The sequence below is a fragment of the Protopterus annectens genome, chromosome 3.part1 (genome assembly GCF_019279795.1).
Source record: "Protopterus annectens isolate FY-2018-M chromosome 3.part1, PAN1.0, whole genome shotgun sequence".
Taxonomy (NCBI): domain Eukaryota; kingdom Metazoa; phylum Chordata; order Ceratodontiformes; family Protopteridae; genus Protopterus; species Protopterus annectens.
The window spans coordinates 732,109,022-732,123,300 of NC_056732.1; the positions used below are offsets into that span (position 1 = coordinate 732,109,022).

At 39.1% G+C, this 14,279-nt stretch overlaps 1 protein-coding gene across 1 annotated transcript in view; it reads left to right on the forward strand.

The window, feature by feature from the left end:
* The window catches only part of PKHD1L1 (PKHD1 like 1), a 1,597,738-nt gene that overhangs the window by 174,252 nt on the left and 1,409,207 nt on the right, over positions 1–14,279 (forward strand). The window contains exon 11 of the mRNA XM_044066249.1: positions 4,977–5,019. Coding sequence (XP_043922184.1) covers positions 4,977–5,019 — 43 coding nt within the window. The remainder of the gene's footprint in view (positions 1–4,976; positions 5,020–14,279) is intronic.

Genomic DNA, 14,279 nt, shown 5'->3' on the forward strand with positions numbered 1-14,279 from the left:
GGTTGGTACTGGGCTATCTGTCCGAAGGCATATATTAGCCCAGCCCCTTTAGTAGTTCCCTAGACCCTTGTACTAGCAGCTAGTACCCTTGGCCCCTATCTAGTAGTGCTGTTGGTGTGATCCCTGGTGTGAACTTTCTGTTACCCATCCACTCATCAAGGTTCCTCTTGAAGAGTGATAGTGAGGGGCTCTGTCTTATGTAGATCGGGACCCTGTTCCATAGTAAGGGAAGTCTCTGCGAAGGGAATCTATCCCTCCAGCATGTTCTATTCATTGTTGTGCTGAGGTTTATATCCCTAGAGCATGTAGCTCGAGTAGATTTGGTTTTGCTAAGATGGAGCATGTTCAACAATTCTGGGTTGGACATGGCTCTGTACATTAATACAGAGATCGCCTCTGAGAAAGTGGTATGCAACAGAGAACAGTCTTAGCTTTTTCAATCGTGCTGCATAGGGCAACTGTTTGAGGACAGTAATACTCTTGGTTAGGTATATATATATATATATATATATAGAGAGAGAGAGAGAGAGAGAGAGAGAGTGTTAGATATATAGCTAGATATAGATATACTGGTTTACAGTCATACTATGGAGTAATAAAAATTACAAACATTCAAGCAGTAATGAGAGAGGTATGCAGTTAAAGATGAAATACACACATGCAAATATATATATTATGTAGTAAATAAAAATAACAAACCATGACTATTTTATCTGTCTGAAAACATAATACCATGGCATCTTGATAGGAGTGTTTTCTGAGGGTTTTTAAAGGGGATGTAAAATTTTGATATACAATTGCTATACAACGTTCCCTAGTAGTTTAAAGTAACCAATCAAATAACAATCAAGCAGTTGTCAAAAAAGTACCTTTACAATAGTTCAAAATTCATTCCATACAGATGTAAAATGTTATATTTTAAAATAAGCAGAACTTCTTGTTGTGCGAGTACCAGTTTATTATCTTGTTTCTTACTATTTTTCTTCTGAACAATATGCCAGGCTTAATGTTGTACACATTGCCTGCAGGACAATGTTGACAATGCAAAATCAAAAGGATTTTTGTAGATTTTGATGTTAATATCCTTGCAATGCTTCACTGTTTTAATAGCATTCTGAACTAAGGTGCTAAATGCCATAAAATCGTATAATTTTTCAGTACTCGAGATAGTCCAAATTCTCAAATTTTATAGTATTTTATAAATGGAAAAATAGTACCCGTGAAGAAAAACTATCCCTGTATTATTGGTAGTGATGCTCTGCGAGTCGCAGTCAAGTGTTGCAAAGCTGAAAAGTGAAGCAAGATATCCAATAACAAAGTTAATTTGATCAGTCTTCTGTGTTGCATATACCTTAAAAAGGCCCATCTTAATTCTCCGTGAGCCTCATTCCACAGTTTGAATCTGAAAAGGCACATGATTTAATAATGGCATTGCCACAGATATTCAGAGAAATGGCCTCTGGGCAGCACTGCATATCACTTGATGAATATTTGTAACAAAGTGCTGACATTCAGAAACAGTTCAATACTTACCACAGGGTTGCATCTGAAGCAAAAAGTGAAAACATATAGATGTGATGTATCCAGTCTTCAGAATGCCTTCTGATTTCAAACACTGCAGAATGATGGTAGAAAAATTATAATGCATAGTGTAGGGCTCAGATTGGTGAGCTAGTCAAGAAACCGAATGACCAGAAGCAGAGAGTGGCTGCTGGGGATGCATATTTCTGCCATATTTAACACTGAGCCCAGACAGCGCAACAAGAAAGTCTGTTTAGGAAAACTCTATGCATTCTTCAGTGAATCTGGATGGAAATGACCAACAGCCAATGATAGTGTGTGCGTGTCTTGCAAGATGCATTTGAAACTGGGAAAGTTCGTGGACGTGTCACTCTATGGGGGACAGAGAGAAGACAATGTGGGGAGCTACAAGCCCTTCCACGTTGAATCATGCAACACATTGCAATGCAGTGGAAGACTGTAGCAATGAAAGTCAAACAGAAATGCTCTCAGAATATTTTGAGTTAACCCATAGAGAATGTGCAACAAAGGCATGCCTACTGAGGTACTGTGTATAAGGAATGGGTACAACAAAGGCATGCCTACTGAGGTACTGTGTATAAGGAATGAGTACAACAAAGGCATGCCTACTGAGGTACTGTGTATAAGGAATGAGTACAACAAAGGCATGCCTACTGAGGTACTGTGTATAAGGAATGAGTACAACAAAGGCATGCCTCCTGAGGTACTGTGTATAAGGAATGGGTACAACAAAGGCATGCCTACTGAGGTACTGTGTATAAGGAATGAGTACAACAAAGGCATGCCTCCTGAGGTACTGTGTATAAGGAATGAGTACAACAAAGGCATGCCTACTGAGGTACTGTGTATAAGGAATGGGTACAACAAAGGCATGCCTCCTGAGGTACTGTGTATAAGGAATGAGTACAACAAAGGCATGCCTACTGAGGTACTGTGTATAAGGAATGAGTACAACAAAGGCATGCCTCCTGAGGTACTGTGTATAAGGAATGAGTACAACAAAGGCATGCCTCCTGAGGTACTGTGTATAAGGAATGGGTACAACAAAGGCATGCCTACTGAGGTACTGTGTATAAGGAATGAGTACAACAAAGGCATGCCTCCTGAGGTACTGTGTATAAGGAATGGGTACAACAAAGGCATGCCTACTGAGGTACTGTGTATAAGGAATGAGTACAACAAAGGCATGCCTCCTGAGGTACTGTGTATAAGGAATGAGTACAACAAAGGCATGCCTCCTGAGGTACTGTGTATAAGGAATGAGTACAACAAAGGCATGCCTCCTGAGGTACTGTGTATAAGGAATGAGTACAACAAAGGCATGCCTACTGAGGTACTGTGTATAAGGAATGAGTACAACAAAGGCATGCCTACTGAGGTACTGTGTATAAGGAATGGGTACAACAAAGGCATGCCTACTGAGGTACTGTGTATAAGGAATGAGTACAACAAAGGCATGCCTACTGAGGTACTGTGTATAAGGAATGAGTACAACAAAGGCATGCCTCCTGAGGTACTGTGTATAAGGAATGGGTACAACAAAGGCATGCCTACTGAGGTACTGTGTATAAGGAATGGGTACAACAAAGGCATGCCTCCTGAGGTACTGTGTATAAGGAATGAGTACAACAAAGGCATGCCTACTGAGGTACTGTGTATAAGGAATGAGTACAACAAAGGCATGCCTACTGAGGTACTGTGTATAAGGAATGAGTACAACAAAGGCATGCCTCCTGAGGTACTGTGTATAAGGAATGGGTACAACAAAGGCATGCCTCCTGAGGTACTGTGTATAAGGAATGAGTACAACAAAGGCATGCCTACTGAGGTACTGTGTATAAGGAATGGGTACAACAAAGGCATGCCTCCTGAGGTACTGTGTATAAGGAATGGGTACAACAAAGGCATGCCTACTGAGGTACTGTGTATAAGGAATGGGTACAACAAAGGCATGCCTACTGAGGTACTGTGTATAAGGAATGAGTACAACAAAGGCATGCCTACTGAGGTACTGTGTATAAGGAATGAGTACAACAAAGGCATGCCTACTGAGGTACTGTGTATAAGGAATGAGTACAACAAAGGCATGCCTACTGAGGTACTGTGTATAAGGAATGAGTACAACAAAGGCATGCCTCCTGAGGTACTGTGTATAAGGAATGGGTACAACAAAGGCATGCCTCCTGAGGTACTGTGTATAAGGAATGAGTACAACAAAGGCATGCCTCCTGAGGTACTGTGTATAAGGAATGGGTACAACAAAGGCATGCCTCCTGAGGTACTGTGTATAAGGAATGAGTACAACAAAGGCATGCCTCCTGAGGTACTGTGTATAAGGAATGAGTACAACAAAGGCATGCCTCCTGAGGTACTGTGTATAAGGAATGAGTACAACAAAGGCATGCCTCCTGAGGTACTGTGTATAAGGAATGGGTACAACAAAGGCATGCCTCCTGAGGTACTGTGTATAAGGAATGGGTACAACAAAGGCATGCCTCCTGAGGTACTGTGTATAAGGAATGAGTAAAAGTGCTTAGTATGTGCACATTGGATGGAGAAAGAGGTCATAGATGGAACTAAGTAAACATCACACTGTCCCTGGAAAGTAGGAGGGGTACAGATGAAGCATAAGACAGGGAGGCAAGAATACACTATATGGCTTCTGGAAGAGGGGCAAGTCAAGAATGGCATAATATTGTTTGACAGATAGGCTGACAGAGCATGAAATCCACTGGCAATGGTAAAGACTGATATTAGTTTAGTGGAGGGTTCTGAGAATGACTGTACCAAATGGAAGAAGTGTGGAATAGTGACAGGAGATGGGAAGTTACACAGAGGCTGGGTGTAACACTTGATAAACCATATTTTTTGTTTTATTTCCTTATATTATTCAGTGCACATGCCTGCTGAGGAGGGGAAATGTACTAGTAATACTATCACTTGGTATTCTTACAAGGCAGTAAACTAGCTCAAAAACGCATATCTGGGCATCAGTCAGAGAAGCAATGAAATGGAAAGCACAGGTGAAATCTGTTTAGAAGATATTAAGAAAAGATGCAAAACTGTTGTATGTCAGGGAAGCTGTAAAGTAAGACTGCAAAAATGATGCTGAAATTGAGTTCTTTGTAATAGTTCAGGGGCTATAAAATGCAAAGGATCTGTATGATAGAAGTTGAGAAGATTCAAAGGGAGGGTCGCCCTAACAGGCACACTGCTCCTCAGCAGGAGAGTATCACATGGCACAGAACAACTGCAGACATTTCTTTTTGCTATTTCCTCACTGTTTTACTCTTTTAACAAATTTGAAGCATTTACATTGCATGCTGAGTGGTGCTATGAATAAGATATCAACAGAAAATAAAAAACAAAATGGTCACTTGTTTCACTTGACCTTATATTTCTAGAGTTATATACATCTTTATTTTATGTTACAGGCCACTACAATATAAGCTACATCTTGGACAGTAATTATGGAAGGTAAGTAAACACGCAGAACAGAAACACTCATTATTAAACCAAAAGTGATCAGCTTTGTGATGCATTTTATCTATCCATCTTTATTATTCAGTTTAGCATTTAAGTATGAATGCATTCATTGATGGTAGTAGTGAAGAAAGCTAAGTGCATCTTCCTTAGTTTTAGGCAAATGTATACACAGGAGTACATTCAGAACATTTCCAGAGCACCATGAGTAATGTATCAGTACTCCTTCTGAGCAGGAACATGAACATTCCTAGAACACCATGAGTAATGTATCCTTCTGAGCAGGAACTTTTGACAAATATTTGATATGGAAATAAACTTGACAACTGATATGTATCTAAATAACTTATTATCTCCACATATGCAGAGGTTCTCTTGAAAAACTTTTAGAAACACGAGACCTCCAAATCACAAGACTGCTACAACTAACACGGTCCCCCCAGCACCCATGACACATAGCAATACCAGTGTCTCACCCACCAAGCCAGTACGGTGTAACCCTCAAAAAGCAAATTTTGTTATTGGAGACAATATTGAGACACACGGATGTCCCACTTAACAGGTTGGACAAGGAGAAAGTCACGGTCAGCTGCCTATCTGGTGCCAGGATTCTTCAGCTCATGCATACATTTGGGTCTCTCAGCAGCAAGTACCATTATGACACTGTCATAGTCCATGTTGGTGTGAATGACCTGAGATATACCTCACTTGGCTATATGAAGAGAGACATGGTTGAGCTCTTTGAGTATGTGTCCCAGGCAGGTATGTCCCTAGCTTTGAGCAGCATACTACCCTCACTTAGAATTATTCCAAAGTATAAACAAAAAATGATTGAGTTCAATAATTGGCTCAGTTTTTGGTGTCATTCAAAGGGGATGCAGTTCCTGTCAACCCAGGAAGCCATGGTCAACAAACCTTGCTGCTTTGCCAGAGACAGTTTCCAGCTGGCACCTCTAGAATTTTGGCTGCTGGCAAAGGCTCTTGCCTCTGCTATAGTGCCTTTTTTAGGCAAGATCTCGAAAACAACATTACTGATGTGAAATTAACCAATCAGAACAAAATAAGGGTCATGCTGCTAAATTCTAGGAGCTTATACCAAAACTGCACTCTCTGGAAGCACTTCTATCATTAGACGTAGATGTTTGTGCAGTCACAGAAACGTGGTTCAATGCCTCAGAAAGTACTTTGGTGTTGCAAGGCTACAATGCCTTTTATACCTTTACACTGCAAACTGAATATGTGAAAACCAAAGGAGGTGGTGTTTCAATCTATATTAGATATAAATTCACCTCCCGTCTAGTTAGACTGGACAACTGCATGGAGTTACTCCAAGTTCAGGTTACAGTGGGTAAGATCCCCATTCAAGTCACAGCCAGTTACAGATCCCCCTCCATGGGTCATGACACCCAAGAAGCCTACTTGACCAAACTGGAGACAGTCCAAATTTTACTGAACACACTGGTTATGGGGGATTTCAATTATCCCACCATCAACTGGGAAACCTATGCTAGCCCTTATTTGCTAGTGCAAAAGTTTCTTGATTTTGTTAACTCAAATGCCCTGGAACAAATTGTCCATACTCTGACAAGGGGAACAAATATTCTGGATCTGGTCCTCACCAACATGTCAAACAGATGCACTGCCACAACTGTCGGACCCTCATTAGTTAAAACAGATCACAAATCAGTCATCTTTGATCTGACACTAACACCAGAACTCTCTCAAAGGGTGAAATCAGACTAAAAAACTTCAGCAAGGCAAACTATACTCTCCTAGGTAAATGTATAAATGCTTTCCAAGCCCTACCTCAAGCTGGAAGTGATAACTACACTGAAGGTTACATTAAAGCCCTGTACAATCACTTGCATAAGTGTATAAACCTGGCAGTACGAGAAAGAGTCAAAGCCAGAGCCCCAAGTAAAAGCAAGCTGCCATGGTGGACATCCAGCATCAACAAACTTTACAATAAATGCAAAAAGTTGCTGTCCAAGAAAACAAAGGCAAGGTCCCAGCAATGGAAAAGCACCCTCCTCAGCCTCAACAGGTAAATAAGACAACATGTCAAATCCTCCAAGGGCTCCTTTGAGAGAAACTTAGCAAGTACAGCCAAGGATAACCATTAGGCCTTTTACAGATATGTATGTAACCTAAAAGGTAGGACCCAAGCATGTGCAGAACTAATGGCCAATGGTATCACACACACTAACCCCACAGAGATAGCAAACTTGCTAGCGGAGATCTTTGATGAAAATTTCACTCCCTTATCCCGTCCTAACTTACAACAAACCTTCCCTCAGCACCCCCCCCCCACCGTACATATCTGAAGATCAGGATCTGAAAGCCTTGTCCATGGCAAAACACACAGCCCCTATGAACCAGATGACATTTCAGGCTGTCTTCTATACAGGCTAAAACATGAACTAGCATCACCACTAAGTACCCTTTTCAGTCATAGCCTAACCACAAGCTTTATTCTGCGGAATGGAGAACAACAACAGTTATTCTCCTCCACAAAAGTGGCCTAGCAAAAGACCCAGGGGAATCATAGACCCATAAGCCTGACCAGCCTCATCTGTGAGGCCATGGAAGCTATCATTATAGACCTCATAAATAAAGAGATATGTGACCTCCAAATCCTGGATCTTACCCAATTCGGCTTTGTGAAGGGCAGATCCTGCCTGTTAAATCTGGTGAATTTCTTTGAAATTGTGACCAAGGCCATTGATGAGGGAAAATCTGTGCCCACATCATACCTTGACCTGGCAGGTGCTTTCAACACAATCCTGCATTCAAGCATTACTGATAATTTTAGCAAACTGAATTTAAACCTCTTTGTTGTAAGATGGGTTGCCAACTGGCTCACAAACTGGACACACATTATCAAAGTGGGTGACTCCACATTAACCAGCAGACCATTTACCAGTGGGATGCCATAGGGGTCAGTGCTGGCCCCCCTACTGTTTGGTATATACATCTCAGAAGTTCAGGTAAAAACTAATGGGTTGTGGCTGACCAAGTTTTCAGACAACTGCAAACTAGGTGTAATCATTGAGGGTCTCATGCGGACCAACAACTGGTGTATTAGTCATGGTCTCAAACTTGAATGCAAAGAAATGCATCATCATTCCCTTCAGCACAAACAATGTCCCTTCACACTATCAATTCAACAATATGCTAAGTACCCATGAAGTGGTAAGGGACCTGGGATCACATGTTGACTGCGACCTTAACTTCGACAACCATTCGTCTACACTTGATTAGTAAAGGCATCACCTTGACAGCAAAAGAAGTTATAACCCCCCCATATACTTGGGACTTATTTGCCCCTTAATTGAGTATAACGCCCCATTTGGCATCTACCGTACTAAGCACCTGCAGCAATTAGAGAGACCTCAGAGGTTTCTAACAAAGATGAAGGGACTCCAGCATGTGCCTTACACAGATCAACTAAAGTCCATGTCACTATACTCTATATCATATATACTTCTTAGGGGAGACTTATGGCTGGCCTACAGAGCAATCCATGATCCAAACCTAATGAACTTGCTGCATATCCATAAATCAGATGGGACTAGGTCTACCTGTTCCAGGGACCTAAATATGGCCTGAGACAGGACTAGGTCTCTCCATTCCAGGGACCTAAGTATGGCCTGCGAATTAAATGGAACATACTGGAGGGACAGATTTATCTCCCAGTGACTGCCATGTCTTTGGAACAGGCTACCAATTCATGTGAAACAGAGCACCTCTATGACACTGTTCAAGAGGAACCTGGATGAGTGGATAGTGCACTGTAAATTCTTACCATCAATAGAGCCCACACCCATCCTGGACATGGGCATTTATCACTAAATGCAATCTTGGGTATTGAATAGCATTTCTATTGTATTACATTAGGCATGGCTAGGCTTAAAATGACCTCTGGGTTGATAACCTAGTAATCTCCTATGATCCTATGATGATCCAAGAAGCCTGACCTAACTAGTAACATAACGAAAAACTCAATATGACAGTCTGGATCCATGTCATAGGGGATAAAGCCTAAATATTACCTAGATGACCAGAGTTTGAGTAGCAACTTTTGGCTAGAAGATATTGGTAGGATGACTGTAGAAGTGAGTTGTTGACATTGGCTCACCCCCCCTGGGGGGAGGGAAGTAGTCTGAACCAATGCACTGTTAACCCCCCTAGGACTGTTGGGTTATGGCATGCCACAGTGTGAGTTAGGGTAACAACCATTTTGCATATTAGCCATGGTGGGGGATCTGGGTTATACATGTGTGATGCTCAAAGAACTTGACAGTAATGATTTTCCAAGTCAAATCAACTATTCAGAGTGCTCAGAGCAATTTGGATGAACCTGATGCATGTGACAGTCTACTGCTAATGTGTGACTGTTGCCTCCTAGGAGACATGAATGGGCCAATGGGCTGTCACTCTGACTATGGAATGAATGGGTCATTCAATTCAATTGATGAGCCAGTTCTTGGTATGAGGAGAAATGCAGATGTTCATAATGTATCAGGGAGGGGTCTTGCAGACATTTAGCATGGAGTACAAAAAATCAATATGACAGTTTTTTACAAGTGGACTTTACATACAAGACTGAAGTCCTACATCACCAACCTACCACATACATGTTCCAGTGGTCATTGCCTCTGGGCTATCACTGGGTCATCACCTTCTCTCTGCACACAGTCTACTTTTCATTAAACAGATGTTACCCCTGGGCATTACTGACTCCCCTACTCACATTTCTGTGATCTTTTTCTTGTGCTCATTGGAGACATGCTCCACTGTCCCTGTTTCTTGCCTCTCATTTTAGTGACTTACTTCTAGTACTCTTCATTTTGAAAATTTCAAGTATAAAGTGACAAGTAATGCACAAAACCCAGCTCATAATAAACTAAAGTAGATGTCATGTGTGGCATATCTGTGATTTTCAGAGTATTTCTTTAATTACTTTTAAAGTTTTTTTTTTTTTTAGGAATAGAGCAAAGAAAAAATTGAATAACCAGACAGCTTTGTCATTTTACACAAGTGTGCAGTTTTCCAGGTTTTTTTTCCCCTTCCCATTTTGTATCAATTTTTATCTGAAAAAAGAACCATGTTTTTAAAGTTCTTACTATGTAAACCTTTATTTACATACTTGCATAATGGTCATAATCATGGAAAAATCTGTACAGTCAGAAAAATAAAACCTTGGGCTGACTGTGGCTTAAAGCATCCGATTTTTATCACTAAGTTTAGAAATAAATTAAAGACAGCAAGAAGACCCTCTAGGCCAAATAGATATCAGCTCAATAATATTATAAGTAGGTATGTAGCAAAGATGAAGAACGTATTTAAGGGATTAGACCTAATGATTAGAACACCTAATGAACCATGAACAAAAGTTTGTGGCATTGTCCAGGAGGTAGCAACAAAAATTATAACAAGTGAGCCAGTGCTGTAGTGTAGAGCGATAGGGCATTGGCAGCATGAGTTTGATTAGTGGTTCATGTGTCTGAGGCACTAGAAGGGAGGAATGGGCATGGGTTTGATTAGTGGTTCATGTGTCTGAGGCACTAGAAGGGAGGAATGGGCATGGGTTTGATTAGTGGTTCATGTGTCTGAGGCACTAGAAGGGAGGAATGGGCATGGGTTTGATAAGCGGTTCATGTGTCTGAGGCACTACAAGGGAGGAATGGGCATGGGTTTGATAAGCGGTTCATGTGTCTGAGGCACTACAAGGGAGGAATGGGCATGGGTTTGATAAGCGGTTCATGTGTCTGAGGCACTAGAAGGGAGGAATGGGCATGCCCGTCCTGGGAAGGACAATTGTGTCGATGATCTCTGAAGAGAGGCATGGTCCATAGAGTGGAGCAGCTGATTGCACAGGGGAGGGAGAATGAGGGTTGGCCCTTAAGCTCAAGGCCTGCCCCAGCTCTGAGTCACAGAAAGTCTGGGGGTAGAAGGAGTAACTGGTAGAGGCAGACTTAGATGGGGCATTAGGATGGATGGAAAGTATGAATCAAAAAGGTGGAAAATATTCCAAACAAAAGCAGCGAGAATATGAAGAAAACGGCTGTGCAGGCTTTAGAAGTTGCTGAAGAAAGAAATAGAGAGAGAGAGAGAGAGCAAAAGGCAATGAAGATAGGGAAATCTTATATCAAATTGAATGAGGAGTTTCAGAGAACAGCAAGAAGAGATTAGGTGGAATAATTAAATGATCAGCGCAAAGAATTGGAATGGAATAATAAAATGTGAAAGACAAGAGAGCTCAATAAAGTTGGCATATTAAGGTAAACTTCCAGGTAAAAATGGACACGATAAAAGACAAAAAATGAGATGGGAGGGATGTAACAGAAGCAGATGATTTTAAGAAGAGATGGCAGAAATATACAAAAAGCTATATAAGAAGGAGCCTAACATTTCTGATGCATACAAAAGTATGCTATCTGCTCTAGAGTTAGACATCTTGAACGGTGATGTTTAATCGGCCCTAAAAAGCCTTCCTAATTACAAGACTGCACATAATAGTGGTGGAATTCAATCTGACTTGTTTGATGTCATGCAAAACGATGCTGCTTAAGTGTTGCTTACAATTTGCCAATTTTGGTAATCACCTTTCTGACATAAAAAATGTTTTAAATTTTTGTTAAGTACATTTCAATGCTATTAAGCTGTTGTCTCATGCTAGAGCATAACAGTGTTCACCTCAGAAGAGCAATTTGAAACTAAACTGCTTTTAAAATTATAATACAATTTCTGCTGTCATTATTTTCTCTGTGTGGCAGCATGTGTTTACTGCAATATTTTACAGGGTCAGAGATACACTTTACTTCAGTTTAGGATGAAAGATTTTCTTTGTTTGCTGCTGCTGTCTGTGAGGTAATGCTAAGTGTGTCAATGTTGCAAAACATTTCAAACTCCCAAATTTTTCTATCACTAGTAATACATTGGGATCCTATAACTAGCAGTCCATCAGGGCAGCTAAAGCTCCATATATTAGAAAGAATTATGATTGTGTCACTTTGACCATAACCAGGTTGCCATGTGTTCTCAATTTGGGTGTCAAGAAATACTTTTACATTCTTTAGAACAAAATAAGTTGTCTGTGTAATACATAGTATTTGAAGTAAAATAACCACTTCGGTTAAAATCAATCTATCTTCCATTGAAAAGAATATCCTATTCTGTTTGTTTATTATTGTTTTAATATTGTCATAGACAGGTTCATAGATTAGTACTAGGCTAACTGCCCTTGTGAGACATTTTTTAAGCCTAACCAGTTATCCCTTGTATGACTCAAACCCTGTACCTTGTGTTAGTAAGGCAAACACCTTAACCATTAGGCCACCCTCCCAAAATATTTTTATAATTTAATGACAGTGTTTGAAGTTTGATGACACCCCAATAAACTTAGAATAATATGAGATATCATTTAAGAGAATGGATAGATGGTGGAATAGGATTGATCAAGCAACTTATGTTGAAACCTCAGTTATTAAAACAGTATCTTTATAGTTAAATTGTGATTTATTTAACTAGTTGGAAAAATGAAACCATGTGATTAAATAAAGAAAAGTAGAACTATATACATCATATCCAAAAAAAAAAAAAAAAAAAAAACAAAACAAAAAAAATGAGCAATAACATGAAGTGTCTGTAAAAGAAATACTTATTTAAAAAATACCACAATCCAAAAGTTTCTTCTTACATAAACACCATATTATTAATCTATAAACATTCTGAAATTAAAAAAAAATGCTGAGCTCAAAAAATTGGGATTTGATATTTTGGATTCAAATGTTAAGATGGACTAAATTGATTAGCATAAACTATTCAATGGGTAAATGTGATCTGAATATGGAAAAGTAGCTTATAAAACAAATCACTAGACAGTTTTCATCTCTAAAGCTGATTTGATGTTAAGTATAATAAAAAAAAGAATATCACCCATTCGTGATTTTCTAAACAGTATTGAAACAATTTGTGAGGTAAAGAGATCACATTTATCCAAAATAAATAAAATAAGTAAGAATTATAAGTTATATATTAAATATAGCTATTACAATTATGCAATCCATATGAGTGGTACAACTTTATGCATTCCAAATGAGTGGCACAACTTTAACTACAATAGGTAAAAATATTTTAATATCCTCAAAAAACATTATTTTGGAGATCATTATCTTGGAAATTTCTACACAGATCATTAATCACTCCATGTAGAATTTAAATTATATAAAAAGGAAGGTATTAGTTGTTGGAGGTATAAATACTTAATTAAAACAAGTTGGCAGCATATGGTTATGATTGCAAAGTTCTGCAACCTTTTTCTTACACTTTTACTTATTATGTTTACACACTTTAAACAATGACATTCAGTTATAGGAAAAAAACATTGCACATGTTTTTCATGAGCTTCATGCAAGAAAAATAAGATTCAGAAAATTTTTTTGTTCTTTTATCATTTTTTTATGCTTTAGAGAAGCCATTTGTGATTTTTTATGGGCCAGATTCCAAAAGAATTGCTCTTGTTGTAAGTTTGTCCTGATTCTAAAAGGCTTGCTCTCAGTTTGTAACTTACTTCAATGTAAGGCCCATCTATAAGCAGGCTTACTATGGGGAGCAGTTCCCAAAACACCTACTCTCAGTGTAAGTGGTCACATGCAATGAGAGCAAGTCTTTTGAAACTGGGACCTATGTTTTTTTTTAATTTTCAGATCTATGCCCAAATCTGTATTATCACCTCTCTGGAGGTTATTAACAATAACCAGGTAAAGAACTACAAAGAATTAGAAAATTGAGGTTAAGCCTTCATTTACAGAATGTTGTATGTCATAAATAAATGCCTTCTATTAAGATAAAAACAAACAGAATAAAGACATAATATAATTACTGGATAAAACTGAGCTCATTATTAGAGGAATATTATGATCTGTTTATCCTGTCTGGCTGTTAATGAATTTTAGCAATGTATATAACAATAATCAACAGGGACATGTATGTAAATAGTTGTTGTTTTATTATGTTAATGTGTTTGCTCCTTTATACAAAATTTCAATAAAATATTTAAAAAAATACCTTTCCCACTTTGCTTCATGCTGCTGTCAAAGTGAGTTTCTTGACTTCCATGTCTTGAACACACAATTGGTTGATTATGATTAGAATCTGGATCATAATCCTCAATAATTCTATACTATAAGGCTTTTGAAGGTAAATGTAGGCTAATGATAGCACCATTCTAGATTTTGTATCAGCATTGT